The 14,701-nt window shown below is 47.1% G+C and overlaps 1 protein-coding gene across 2 annotated transcripts in view; it reads left to right on the plus strand.

Annotated features, from left to right (window-relative positions):
• The window catches only part of SRF (serum response factor), a 194,667-nt gene that overhangs the window by 131,239 nt on the left and 48,727 nt on the right, over positions 1 to 14,701 (plus strand). For both annotated transcript variants that reach the window (XM_078647274.1, XM_078647275.1), the window contains exon 4: positions 2,773 to 2,889. In XM_078647274.1, coding sequence (XP_078503400.1) covers positions 2,773 to 2,889 — 117 coding nt within the window. The remainder of the gene's footprint in view (positions 1 to 2,772; positions 2,890 to 14,701) is intronic.

Genomic DNA, 14,701 nt, shown 5'->3' on the forward strand with positions numbered 1-14,701 from the left:
TGATATGCAGTACCGGGGCCACGGCAAAGGGGTTGAATGAATTACCATTCAGTTGTCGCTGCAGGCAACTGCCTTGATTATTTGCAACTGTTTGTGAACATCTCCACCATGGCTTCCTCCAAAGCTATCTGCAATACGAGAAGCTTCACCACAGAATGAATTCTAACACAGAAGAGTGAAAAACAGTTCTTTTATAAAGTCTTCTTATGCTAAGCCTAAACACACATAAATGAGCATTAATTATAATAAATACAACTGCTCCAGCATTCTCAATAAAATCCTGCAGTGCATAATCAGGACTGCAAGTTAGCATTAATTATCTCACCTCTGTATTGTCTGTCCAACCTGGACCGCTTGCTTCTTACTTTTTTTTTCTTTCTCCCTCTTTTTCTTTGCTGTATTACATCAAATGCCCCTTCTACATTTTAAAGCAATATGTATTAAGTAAACTCTTTGTGCCTATAAAGCAGTGCGATTCCTTGGGTCCAGGTCCACCAACGAAAACAACCCACCTAACATACAAAATAGGAAATCTCTACAGAACAGCTTCACGTGGTCATTTTAAGTTTGGAACATTTCTTACAAATCCCTGAGCCCTAATGTTAAGTAACTTTAGGTCAGGTGACCTCCATCCAATCTAAATCCTAACCCTACCCAGTCAGAACCCTAGGACCCATGAAAGACCTGACCCTAGCAACAGATCACCACCCTTGCCCTATTAGCCAATCAAAACCCAAACTTTAAGTCCAAAAAAGCCCTAGGCACCAATCAGAGCCCTACACCTATCAGCCAATCTGATCTCAAACCTTAAGCCCAGTAGAACCCTACCTCTAGGAACCAATCGGAGCTCGGACCCGAAGCCCTAGGTTCAAGTGAAACCCTAGCCGGCTTTCTGAGCACAGATGCAACAACCAGTAATACGATTATACATGTGGCCTTAAGCACGTGTAGGGGGGCAGGGAGGTGCTCCTGAAGTCAATCTCCTTGGATACAGACTGTCTCAATCCACTCTTTGTAGTTCCTGTTCAATCCTGCAGGCATGGCCCAAATCTACAGCCACTACAAATCCTGCTTTTCTCGCACTTCAGCAAATCACCTTTTCTAGCCAAAAACAAGCACTACATATTTCCAACCCCAATTTAAACCACAAAGCAGATTAAGCAGTCTTATACACACTGGTTACGGTGTGGGGGTGGATTTGCTCCTTTAGTTTACTTGAAGGGGGTTGGATGCCTTCTAGAGGCCTTAACACAGAAAAGGGCAAAAACCAGGACAGAAATGTAAACCGTCATGGGTAGAAAAAAAATGCAGATTTAGAATTACAAATAGCACAGAAACCAAGAGATGAATTTAAAAAGTCACTGGTAAAGGAAAAGAACAGTTTAAAACTTTGAAAATAGACAGCACAAAGTCTGTTAGTTACCACTGTCTTTCTTCACTGGGCAGTTTAGGGCTCAGAGAAGCTGGGGCTCCAAAATGGAGGTGTCTGTCTTGGGCTGCTCTCCAAGGGCCAATGCAGGTGTGAGGGGAGGGCTGAAGGCTGCTGTTTGAGGGACAGTCAGTAAAGCGCAGACTGGTAGGCAGGGGGCAGAAAGGTGCTCCTTGGATACAGACAGGCTGAATCCACACTTTGTGGTTCCTGTTCAGCCCTGGAGGCACGGCCCAAAATCTAAAGCTACAAAAAACCCTGCTTTTCTTGCACGGAGATCCCTTTTTCTAGCCAAAACCTAGTGCTTAATACTCTTTCCAAACACTATTTAAAACTGCAAAGCAGATTAAGCAGTCCCTTAAACACACTGATTAGCCTGTGTGTATTTATTTGCCTTTTTAGCAAAATGAACAGTGTCGAACTACATTGCCCTTATTTTCTCACTTTTCTGCTTTTTTTTTATGAACTGAAAATAAATATTGACCAATATAGCTTTCAATAGGATGGTAAATGGTTTCTAATTTTAAGAATAAAATTGGTTTTCTAGATAGTGTTTTATTTTGTTAAATGCTCCGTATCCCACTCATCGATGGAGTAATTTGGTGCTTATGATTTAAAAGAGATGAAGATGTGGTATTTGGGTCCGAGCTGCTGACTTTAGAAGGGGTTCAAGCCCCAGCATAGGTTCAACGTCCTGTGATTCTTGGCAAATAACCTAATCTCCCTGTGACTAAACACGGTCTGTGTAATGCAACTGGTGCTCATGTAAAGTGTTCCAAAACCTTCGGGGCGAGTTTGCTAAATTGCCTTTAGTACTTTTCATCACCCACGGTGCCCTCTGGGACAGATTGGCCTACCTAGCCTAAGTAGACCATGCAGCGTTTCACACTACAAAGCTTTGTGCTTCATTTTGTCCGCTTTACAAATGAGCATTTGGATGTTCTCTCAATACTATGTTTAATTTGATGCATTTTAAGAGCATGCAATTACTATTACATGGACACGTTTTAAACCTCTTTCTTATTAAATGTACCACATGCTAGCGGTGCTGCTTTTCCCTACATGCCTCTACGTACAGACCGCAGTTCTTTTTCCTATTGCTGTATGATCCACCATCCGCTGTTTTAGCTGCTTTAACAGAGCACAACTGAAAGTATTTGAAAGCTGGATTACTTTAGTACCATGTAAGTGTGTGTTTCTCCTGTGGTGTGTTGTGGTAATACTGCTAAATGAATGCTTGTTGGCTTAAAGTGCATCAATGAGGGTATTGTGTAAAGGCAGTAAGTTTTTCCTGTCTTCTCTCCATTGTTTTCTCTTTCCTTGATGTTGGACATCATCTACAGGAGGCCCCATGGGTCAGCCAGTTCCTCTTCAAGCTATCCAGGTGCACTCAGCCCATCAGACCTCTCCTTCGAGTGACAGCAGCTCAGATTTTATTCAGACCTCCTCCAGTGGAACAGGTACAGAGCAGTGTTTTTTTTAATTTAAACAAATTGGCTATTGTGGCGAACATTGCATCAGAAAAAACAATGAATACATATATATATATATCTGATCAGCATCTAGCCGCAGATAACTTACCTTTGAATTTCCCAGGTGTCATACTGAAAAAGGAAGATTTTTCTTTGAGCAATACCCCTGTGTGCTGTTAGATGGCATCAGTCAGCTCTGCGTGACATTGTCTGCATCTTTCTTGCTGGTAGTGACGTTAGCGTCCCCCATATGGCACCTCTTTGGCATGCTAACATCGGTTCTGTTTCCATACCAGTCAAGCGCTGATCCGTGAAGAGAGCTACCCTCTATCACTTTTCAACAGGATTTTATTTTACCTCTTGTCGACTTTTTGGTGTGTATGTATGTCTTGGAAGACTTCAGGTTTCAAGCCATGCAGTGCCTGTCACTGCGTCATGTCGGTGACAGATCCACTGGTTTGTCTCAGGTGTCTAAAGCTTGACCATGACTCGACGTCGTGCTCCAGCAGCCAGGCCATGGCACCAAGACTTTGAGGGAGTGTTACCTAAAGCTGCTTGCGGCCCAGCAGGCAACACCACGTCGTTCTACTCCTCAGAGGTCCCGGCGAAAGGAAGGCCCCTGTGCCGCTCCAGGAGTCCCAAGTCCTCTTCGGCCCACTCCAAATCTTTGTGACACTTTGGTAAGCCGGCACAAAAAAACACAGCAAGTTAAAGCTTGCTTCAACTTCTCCCCATCCATTGGCTGACGCAATGGAGGAGACTACATTCTAGGCTACGTTCAACAGAGCCTGGTCGAGTCAGTGCCTCCCCGATTTTCCCAGGTGCCGGTATCGACCCCGACCAACTTTGAGGATTTTATTAGGCCATACGCCTCATGTTTGGGCAGCCTGACTCCACCGTTGTGCCTTCAGGCCCCATGGGGTCAGAGGGGGCTCCATCAGGTTCCCTGCCGGTGGCTTCAGCCCTGGCATTCCCCTATGGATCCAGGAATGGATCAGACAATGCAACGAGCGTACCATTGCGACTTTCCCCGATGCTGCTGGTGCTATCTGGCGGCACAAGCCCCATTCTAATCCCTGACGATCTGGAGCTGGAACTGTCGACCAATGCCAACAGGACCTCCAGGTCCTAGGTAGTTTCTTCAGCCCTATTCTGGAGGGCTAAGTGTGGGGGAAGATTTGGAAGGGTCGCTGGACCCCTTAGAAGACCAACCTGAAGAGGAAATGGACTGGTATGAGGAAATGGGTGAGGTTAGTGGACTGGATACTCTCCAGATACTGGCATGCTTTCGCCCCATACGGTCATCCTGACAAAAGTGCTACAGCCAGGAGTTTCCTTTTTGGAACTCTTACTACTGTTTAATGAAACCCTCACGATGTCCTTCTGGGAACTTGGTCCAAGCCCAGGACAGGGGCTCCTGTGAATAGGACAATTGCCTGCCGCCATCGCCCTGCTTCGATTCCCATCACCCTGCTTCGATTCCCAAAGTGTGCCATTCAATGCTTTGTAGACACGGCCGACTCGCTGGGCATAACTATTTCATGTACAGTGGTGTTCGACACCTCACTTTACTGAGAACATCGGTCTTTTCGGGGAATGCCCAGACCTTGCTCATGGACATGCCCTTTGATGGTACCCATCTCTTCGGAGACGAAACAGACGCGGCACTGGAGCGCAATAAGTACTTATAGGCTACTGCCAAGTCCTTGCGCCTCTGTGGCCACACCTCCAAGTATGTATTTCGCGGCAACATAAGGGGCTTTCAGCCATGCCAGCCATACCCCAGCTTCCAAGCTGTGCCAATTCAGCAACCCCTGCGTGGTTGTAGTTCATTCTGACCACGTTGGTCCGGAGGCCAGAGGTCCGGTCAATCTAAGCCTACAACCCCACCGACACCACCTGTTTACGGTAGGCCACAAGCATTTTCCGTTCCCAATGCTCCCATTTGGCCTAACCAGCGCACCCCAGATGTTCCGCAAGGTGATAGAGGTGTTTGCAGCACATCTTTGCAGATCAGGGGTCCGTCTTCCCCCTGTCAACGACTGGCTGTTAAAGGTGATCTCCCCTCAGACTGTCAATGCCAACCTCCAAACTATGGTGAACTTTCTGCACTCGCATGCCAAAGTCACACCTAACTCCCTCTCAGATGCTTCCTTTCATCGTAGCTGTTCTGGACACAGTGCAGTTTCGGGCGGCGTGTCCAGTATATTCAGCCTATGTAATGCAGGCTATGATGCCGATGTTTTGCCTCTATCCTGTGTTTTGGTGAGACTGAAGAAGGTTGCTGGGCCTCATGGCCTTGTTGCACCCTGCTAGTGACGCATGCCAGATGGCATGTGTGGGCGCTGCAGTGGAATCTGAAGTTCCTGTGGGCGCAGCATCGGGGGAATCTCTGACATGGTCCAGATCTCAGAGGGCACGGCACAATACCTGCAGTGGTGGCTGATGAACTGCAATTGGGTCAGAGGCAGACCACTCTCCTTTCACCGAACCGATCTCACACTAGTGACAGATCCATCACTCCTGGGAGAGGTGGAAATCCGAGGACTCCGATCTCTGCTAATCCGGACTCCACATCAGCAGGCTGGAGCTCTGTGCGACTCTATTGACATTGAAAGCCTTTCTACCCTCCAAAGGAAGGCTAGTGCAGGTGTTCATGTACTACGTTGTAAAAAAGAAAGGTTTCCCTTTAGTGTCATTTAGCATGAAGGCCAGTCACGCCGCACTTATCCACTCACATAAAGCACACTTCTCAGATCCAGAACAATACTAAAGCACTTACAAAGAAAAATGACAGTTGTATTCAAATGTATCAATATTTATTTGTCATTAAAAAACAATTACCCCTACTACACAAATTCATTAAAATTATACGCATAAAAATATTTTTGTTAAACAACGTATTAGAGAAATGTTATCATAAATTGACAGGAGAAATACAGACAATGGACTTTGTCTTGGTAATGTTAATTCAGATTAACTTGGAGCAACAGAGGGCATGAGTTTTAATTCGGTCGCCATGACACTGTTGACCCTCCAAATTTAACAGAAAATAGAGCTTTGTCGCGTTTCAGTGGTATTTAGTCGATAAGACAACCTTCATCAGGACACATTTAATATATATCTCCTTATAACTGGTATCACCCCAAACGCAAGTGTGAAACTCCTCCTCTATTTTGTAAAAAAAAAAAGGGGGTATGATGTCAGTTAAAAGTCTTTCCGAGGCAAAAGATTTATTCTTTAAATTTATTCCCTTGAGTGTTCAAAAGGGCCACCTGGAAGCCAACCCTTATTATTAGATGCGCTGTGATTGTGTGTTGGCCACCGGATGGGCTGATTCAGTCCCAAGTGTTCACAACGAATTCACCTTATGTGAATCAGTGACCTTATTGCGGTGTAATTCTGATTCTAAGGCCGGGGTGTATTATGGTCGTGGCTTTTTACTCCAACAACCGACTTTCCCTTTTGCCAGCTTTTCCTCGTACTCCAGATTCTACTTGATCAAAGAGCTACAACACCATGTTGTTCATGTACAACACCACGGCCAAGTGTTTCTGCAATAAACCGGGCGGGATGGGGTCGTGAACCCTTTGTCAAGAGGCCCTACATCTTTTGACCAGGCCGGAACAGCAGGGTATGTTCCTGGGGGTTTAAAACCAGGCGGGTTCTTCGAACACCAGGGCGGAAAAACTCAGCCGTCGATGCCTAGCAGATCACAGCTTTGTTTGCCTGAAGTTGGCAGGGTTTGCCCAGACGTGGGTCCCTTGCTCCCTCTGCCACTGGATTCGAGATAGCCTGCTTGATGAAGGGTGTTACCCAGAAACCGGTCCCAGGATGCTTATTTCCGGACCAGGGAGGACCCGGCTTAGCAGTTCAGGCTGGACTGTTCCCATGAGGCACAGGGTCAGACGGACTTGCATATAGCTGGGTCTTCACTGAGGTGGCGAAGTGAGCTAAAGAGTGATGATGGATTCAAACCAGATCTGTGACTGGGGATGAGTGTAAGGTTTCAGTGCTCCGTCCATCTCCTTATGTTTAGCGGATCACAACTGGCATCTCCATCCGGAGAATGCGTTGGAGTTTCCAACGCAGCTCTTGCTCGGTGATGCTTTTTGTCTAAAGTGGAGCTCAGGCCTCCTGTACACCTTTCCGCCCATACCACTCCTGCCAAGAGTTCTCAAGAAGATCAAGAACAACTGGGACCAAGTTATCGTTGTGGCTCTGTATTGGGCATGGAGCGTTTGGTATCCTGAGCTTCTGCAAATGAGCAACGATCCTCCGATTAGGCTGCCCCTTCTGGAGGATCTTCTGTCGCAGCAGCAGAGGAGGGTCCTCCACACAACCTGTCAACTCTACGCCTTCTTGCGTGGAGAATGAGTGGTGTCACTTGACAGCTTTTGACCTTCCTCCCGAAATTTTCAATGTTATTCTGGCAGCCAGGCGTCCCTCCACTTAGACAGCATATGCCCCAACTGTAACTCGAAATTTCCACACAAACACCCTGTGTGTAACAAGTGTTTATCTCCTGAACAGATTGAAGCCGACTGCTTAGCTTGTGCGCAATTTCGATCAAAGAAAACTCTTTGGGTTCGTAGAGCAGCGAGGCAGACGATGCAGAAGCCAGCGCCTGAGCCGGAAAATATCTTTGAAGACGACGAAGAGGTCGTCGAAGCTGAAGACTCAGATCAGCAGTCGGAGCAGGGGTCGGATCAGGACTCCAACTACTACATCGAAGAAGAAGAAGACATCGTCAAGGTAGGGGACGACGATCCAGGCATCGGAGCCGTCGAGGACGACTCCGGCGAGGACACTGGGCCAACCGTGAGTTCGGAGCCCAGTACATTTACTGATACGCTTCCAGAGGCTCAGGTCGAGGCATCGCCGGAAGGCCTTAGCCAAGATCCAAACATCGATTCTATAGCCCCGCAATTTAGCCCGGCTAAGAATATAAGACAAGAGCCATCGGTGCAACATCACCATACTTTGGTAAAATTGAAACCGAAAGTTATGGAAGGGAAACAGAAACCGAAACTGATAGACTTTACAGTCTTCGGACCGAAGGGTGTGGATCCATCGGAGCCTAAAAACACAAAATGGCCGTCGACCCGGCAGGGTCGCATATCAGGGTTGTCGAGCCAAGAGCCAGTACACCCATGGTCATGCCTAAACTAAAGGCTGTCGAACCGACAAGATCGTTGTCGACACCAGGCAACTCAAACAAAGGACTCCAGCTAAGGACGGTTGTCGATCCGAAAAAGAACGTCAACAAACCAAGGCCGGTGCACACAAAGACACTCGAGCCGAAGGCCAGGATCGAAACAAAGGGGTCGGTCGAGCCGAAGCAGCAAAGCATCGCTCCGAAGCAGCAAGCTCCGAAGAAGACACAAGGCAAAAAAGTGGTTATCGAACAAACAAACGGTCGGATCGATAACAATTACGGCACCGAAAAAGTTCATACAGACTAAAGACTGTTGATTCACAAAAGTCCCTCGGACCGATAAAATTTGGTCTTCCAGCACACATGCGGCCAAGAGCTCAAGCACCTGAAGAGCAAGAGCCCTCGGAAGATGAACAGTCAAAACTGTATGTTGACCCCGATACTGGCAGACTTACCATATTAAAAAGGAAAATCAGACCAGACACTTACGCTGAGACCTATAGGATACCACTCAAAAAGAAAAGACTCTTCGACATCTCCAACTCTCTTTGAGCCAATCAAACCACATGTGCAAGAGACTTTTACATATTCTCCAACACGCACAGATGAGGATGTGGAATATGAGGATAATGAATTGTACAATTATCCAGTGGACAATGACCAGGACAACCAAAATCAACCATGGTCTGACCCTGTAGATCCTGCAGACTCTCAGCCCATTCAAGACAATACTGCATACCCTGTTAAAACTTCGCCTACAGAGGACACCGCTGCTTTCAATACATTAATAGAAAGAGCAGCATACAATCACCACGTGGAAATGCATGCAGACCCCATTGAGGAAGACTTCCTCTGACACTTTCAACACTTCTGAAAGAGCAGTCAAAACATTGCCACTACTGGCGAGGCTCCACCTCCAGACAAAGAGTCTAAAATTCTGGAGGCTTCAGGCAAAAAGGTAGCTTCTCAAGCAGCTAACATATGGAGAATTTCAAACACACAAGCCCTGTTAGCCAGGTATGACCGGGCACACGACGACACACTAGAGCAAATTCTCCAGCATCTACCTGACCTTTATAAGGAACAGGCAGAGTTCCTAATACAGGAGGGAAAGCTAATATCTAACGCCTCCATCAAATGTGCGCTAGATGCGGCAGACACAGCAGCCAGGGCTATCAATACCAGTGTCATGCTCAGAAGACATGCGTGGCTCTGCATCTCTGGCTTTAAAAATGAGGTTCAGAGCACTTTACTTAATCAGCCAGTAAACCCTGATTATTTGTTTGGCCCTAATGTGGACACAATATTCGACAAAATGAAGGATACCGGGACAGCCAAGTCTATGGGAGCCTTGCAGTCACAACAATACAGAGGCTGCTCCTTTCGTCACTCCAGCAACAGAGGAGCTGCAAGAGGGGGCTCAACACAGCAAACCTCATACAACAAGGGGAACACGCAAAACACCTACAACAAAAACAGTAGAGGTGGATACCGTGGCAATAACAGCAAAGGTAGAGGACGAGGAAATAACACCACCAGATCCTCTACCAATACCAAGCAGTGACTTCTTGTCACTACCCCCAGACCATGTAACACCGGTCTGGGGAAGATTACAGCAGTTCCTGCCGGTCTGGGAAAACCTAACTACAGACAGGTGGGTAAGGCAAATTATCCAGCATGGCTACTGCCTAGAATTAACCTCCACACCACCCAACATACCTCCAAGACACCGTCCTATGTCCGCAGAACACCTACACTTATTGCAGCAAGAAGTCATCAGCATGCTACAAAAAGGGGCCATAGAACTAGTACCCTTATAACACCAGGGTGCAGGGGTGTACTCCCTGTACTTCTTAATCCCCAAAAAGGACGAGTCTCTCAGACCAATTCTGGACCTCAGTCCCCTAAACCAATACATCTTATCAGAGCATTTCCACATGCTCACTCTACAGCAGGTATTACCACTGTTGCGTCAAGGAGACTTCCTCGCAACACTAGACCTCAAAGACGCATATTTCCATATCCCGATACACCCAGCACACAGGAAATCTCAGGTTTACATTACAAAATCAGCACTACCAATTCAAAGTCCTTCCTTTTGGGGTGACAACAGCCCCAAGAGTATTCACAAAGTGCCTAGCGACAGTAGCTGCACATCTCAGAAGACAGCATATTCATGTCTATCCATATCTTGACGACTGGCTCATACAAGCACAGTCTGCCCAGCAATGTGCCAGCCACATGTCACGCACTATTCACCTCCTGCACAGTCTAGGTTTCCCGCTGAACTACCCAAAGTCCCATCTTCAGCCTGCCCACATACAACAATACCTGGGAGCAACTATAGACACTGGCAGCAAAAGCACAGCCAAATTCTGCCAGGATAAACCGCATTCAGACGCTGATCCAAAAGTTCAGGCCCCAACACTCACTACCAGCCCGAGTGTTTATGCAACTAATAGGCATGATGGCTTCATGCATTTTCATAGTCCCTCAAGCAAGACTGCACATGCGTCCGCTGCAAGAGTGCCTAGCACGGCAGTGGAACCAGGCTCAAGGACAATTAAACGACCTAATGTTGGTGACCAGTCGTGTATACAACTCTCTGCATTGGTGGAATCCACAAAACCTTTGCAAGGGACGACTGTTCCAAGAGCCTGTACCACAACTAGTCTTAACAGACGCATCCCTAATAGGGTGGGGAGCCCATGTCCTCCACCACACAGTGCAGGGCTTATGGACCACGCAGCAAAAGAAAATGCACATCAACCTACTGGAGCTGATGGCAATTTTTAGGCAATGAAAGCGTTCAAAGTACATATGTGCAACAAGACCGTGTTGATCCGGACGGACAACATGACTGCAATGTACTACATACAGAAACCGGGAGGAACACACTCTCCACAGTTGTCTCATCTGGCTCAGGGCATGTGGAAGTGGGCCATTCAGAGAAACATTTTTCTCATGGCGGAACACCTCCCAGGCAAGGACAATCAAATAGCAGATCTGCTCAGCAGGCACAGCCAGCAGATACACGAGTGGGAGATTCATCCCACAGTGCTTCAACCATACTTCCAACAGTGGGGACAACCAGAGATAGACCTGTTCGCCACAAAAGAAAACGCAAAATGCCAGTACTTCGCCGCAAGGTTCCCGCAGTCTCAGGGCAATGCGCTATGGATGAACTGGTCAGGCAAATTTGCGTACGCTTTTCCCCCAGCACCGTTAATACCGCTAGTGGCACGCAAACTGCGCCAGCACTCCATGACTCTAATCCTAGTTGCTCCAACATGGGCGAGGCAACCATGGTACACCACGTTCCTAGAACTTTCCGTGGTGCCTCATCAAAAACTAAAACTAACACCCACTCTCAACGCACAGCCATGGCGACATTCAGCACCCACATCCGCAGCAGCTGAACCTTGCAATCTGGCTCCTGAAGTCCTAGAGTTTGGCTACCTAAAATTACCTCCTGACTGCATAAACATTATCAAAGAGGCAAAAAGACCTACCACAAGAGCATGCTATGCGGCAAAGTGGAAACGTTTTGTCATTTATTGTAACAACCATGACATAAACCCACTAGACGCATCAACTCAAAATATCATATGCTATCTTTTGCACCTACACCGCTGCAATCTAGCCTATTCATCCATACGGATACACTTAGCTGCCATAGCAGCTTACCTTCAAAACAGGCAGCATCTTTCGCTATTCAGAGTACCCGCAATTAAAGCATTCATGGAGGGGCTCAAACGAGTCATCCCCCCCCCAAGACACCCACCTTCACCTGTCTGAAATTTAAACGTTGTTTTAACCAGACTAATGGGACCACCTTTTGAGCCTTTACACTCGTGTGAAATACAATTTTTAACATGGAAGGTGGCTTTTCTCGTAGCGATTACTTCGCTTAGAAGAGTTAGCGAGCTGCAAGCCCTAACTATTCAGGAGCCATTCATTCAAGTACATGCAAATAGGTTAGTTCTTAGAACAAACCCTAAGTTCATGCCTAAGGTGGTATCCCACTTCCACATCAATCAAACAATACAACTACCAGTGTTCTTCCCAAATCCACAGTCAGTACCTGAAAGGGCTCTACACACACTAGATGTTGAGAGGGCTCTCCTATATTACATAGACAGGACAAAGGATTTTAGAAAAATAAGTTTGTTGCCGTTTCACCACAACACAAAGGCAACCCCATTTCTAAATCTGGGTTAGCCAGATGGATAGTTAAGTGCATTCAAATATGTTATCTTAAAGCGAAACGCACTTTAACAGTTCCCCCAAGGGCGCATTCTACACGCAAACTAGGGGCATCCATGGCTTTCCTAGGGAACATTCCTCTAGAGGAAATATGCAAAGCAGCCACATGGACTACCATACATACTTTCACAGAACACTATTGTGTAGATGTACATTCCAAACAGCAAGCCGCTGTAGGGCAGGCTGTTCTCAAAACTCTGTTTCAAACTGCTGCAGCTGGCACAGGCGGCCGCCGCTAATGGGGATACTGCTATACATTCTATGCACAGATATGAATTCAGCAGCCCACATGCCTCGAACGGAATATGCTACTTACCAGTATGCATCTGTTCTTGGCATGTAGGGCTGCTGACATTCATATCGCCCACCCTCCTCCCCGGTGCCTGTCGCAGCTGCAGCATTCACTCTTTGCATGGACATCTCTTACTGTACTATACTCCATCTCTGCCACAATGGCGAAAAACAATCTGAGCATGGAGAGGATGCCCATGCGCACTGTAGTCCAAGGGAGGAGCCACCTATCTCGTGATACTTCGAAGACTCTTCCAGGACAACAATGTGCAATCATCCGGACCCAACACTAGGCGGCGATCTATGCATCAGATATGAATGTCAGCAGCCCTACATGCCAAGAACAGATGCATACTGGTAAGTAGCATATTCCATATTGTACAGAAAAGCCGGTCTGCCCTCTTTCAGCTTTCCTTTCCCAAATTGTTCTCTTTATTTTTACCCTTGCCCAGCAGGGCCCTACTCGGGGCACCCTGAAAGGTTATTTGTCTGCTTTCCTGAGCGTGCCAGACCAACCCTTCTTTATTTAAGTCACCTATTGTAAATAGATTCCTTAAAGGTCTTGTACATATGTTCCCTCCTTCCCCCTTTATTATGCCTCAGTGGGACCTTAATTTGGTTCTCTCCTTCCTAATGTGCTCTCCTTTTGAGCCCCTGCACAATTGCCCTGTCTGGCTGCTCACCATCTAAGCAGCCTTTTAAATAGCAATCGCATCTGCCAGGAGTTTGAGGGAGCAGTACTGTGTATGGAGATCCCCGGCGTGGTATCGAAGCATGCCACCTGGATAGTCTATTTAATCCAATTGTAATTACTGTGTAACTTGCACTGGCTTTTGAACCAATACGATTTTAAATTAATTGCCAGTTGCATTTCTTGAAATGTTCTACGATTGAAAGTATATTCTACCTACACCAAAATCTGCTTGGTTCTATAAATAAACCATTAGGGCACCATTTTTATACTTACGTAATTGGTCTTGATTCTGTCTGTGCGCATCAGCCTTGATTGAGCGACTACAATAAATGCTTAACACACCCTCTGAATAAGCCTAAGTGCTCGCCCAAACTAACACAGAGAGCTGTTAGTATTTACCTAGTTTAGCCTCTGCTACACCTCTGGAGACTCTGTGCACACTGTACCTTACTTTAGTATAATATATACAGAGCCAGCTTCCGACAGTCTTCAGTGGCGGCTCCTCCGCTATGGTGGAGGAGCTTCGCCCCACTGCTCAAAAGCAGTGGAGAAGCAAAAACCTAATGATAACTTTCAGTTATTATCAGGTTATGTCTGTGCTGCTTTGCGGGCAGGTCAACTCTGCTCCCAGAGCAGGGCAGGGGAGGAGTGGTTTGCCCACTCCTAAGTGCGCAAAGACTGTTCGGTGGCCCTCTCAGGCCACCAAACCAGTAATGCGCACTTTTCCCGTTCTCCGTGCAGGCTACATTAAAGCCTGCATGGAGAATAAGCCCACTCCTACAGCCCCTGGCTGAGCGCTGTCACGGCGCTCAGACCAATTACAATGCTGTAATTGGCTTAGGGGCGGGAGCCTGACTGCCTGTTTCCTGGCAGGAGAGCAGAAGCAGTGACGCAGTACTAGACGACAAGGCAATTTATTATTTTTATTCTGCTCACTTCCACAATCGCAACACCCCCAATCCCGTGACCCCCACCGCGACCGACCTCCACCCATCCCTGACTTCCTGTGACCTCACAAAACCAGAGTCCCCACTGCATACTCCAAGCTTCACTGTCCACTGCCTTTTCTTTGTCATTGCATGACTGCCTCAACCAGATCGTTGTTTTCCACTTAACTCCGTTTATGCTATTTTTCTGTAACTTTGTCTTCTTAAAAAAAATTGCACCCGAGTTCGCCGAGTGTTGTCTCCGTTTCTGAGATCCTCTGAAGGTGAGTTATTGGCTCAAAGTATTGGCCTGTGACCTCAACAGGCGACTGATAGTCCAGTAGCGCGGCTGGACTTCAGCCAGAGCACTCTGTGGGGCTTTGAACCTCCAACCAGGACTTCCTCGCCATCTTTGTGGACAGAGGAATCCCTGCAGGAAGACTGTCGCATCTGCAGCATGCATGG

The sequence above is a fragment of the Lissotriton helveticus genome, chromosome 6 (genome assembly GCF_964261635.1).
Source record: "Lissotriton helveticus chromosome 6, aLisHel1.1, whole genome shotgun sequence".
NCBI lineage: Eukaryota > Metazoa > Chordata > Amphibia > Caudata > Salamandridae > Lissotriton > Lissotriton helveticus.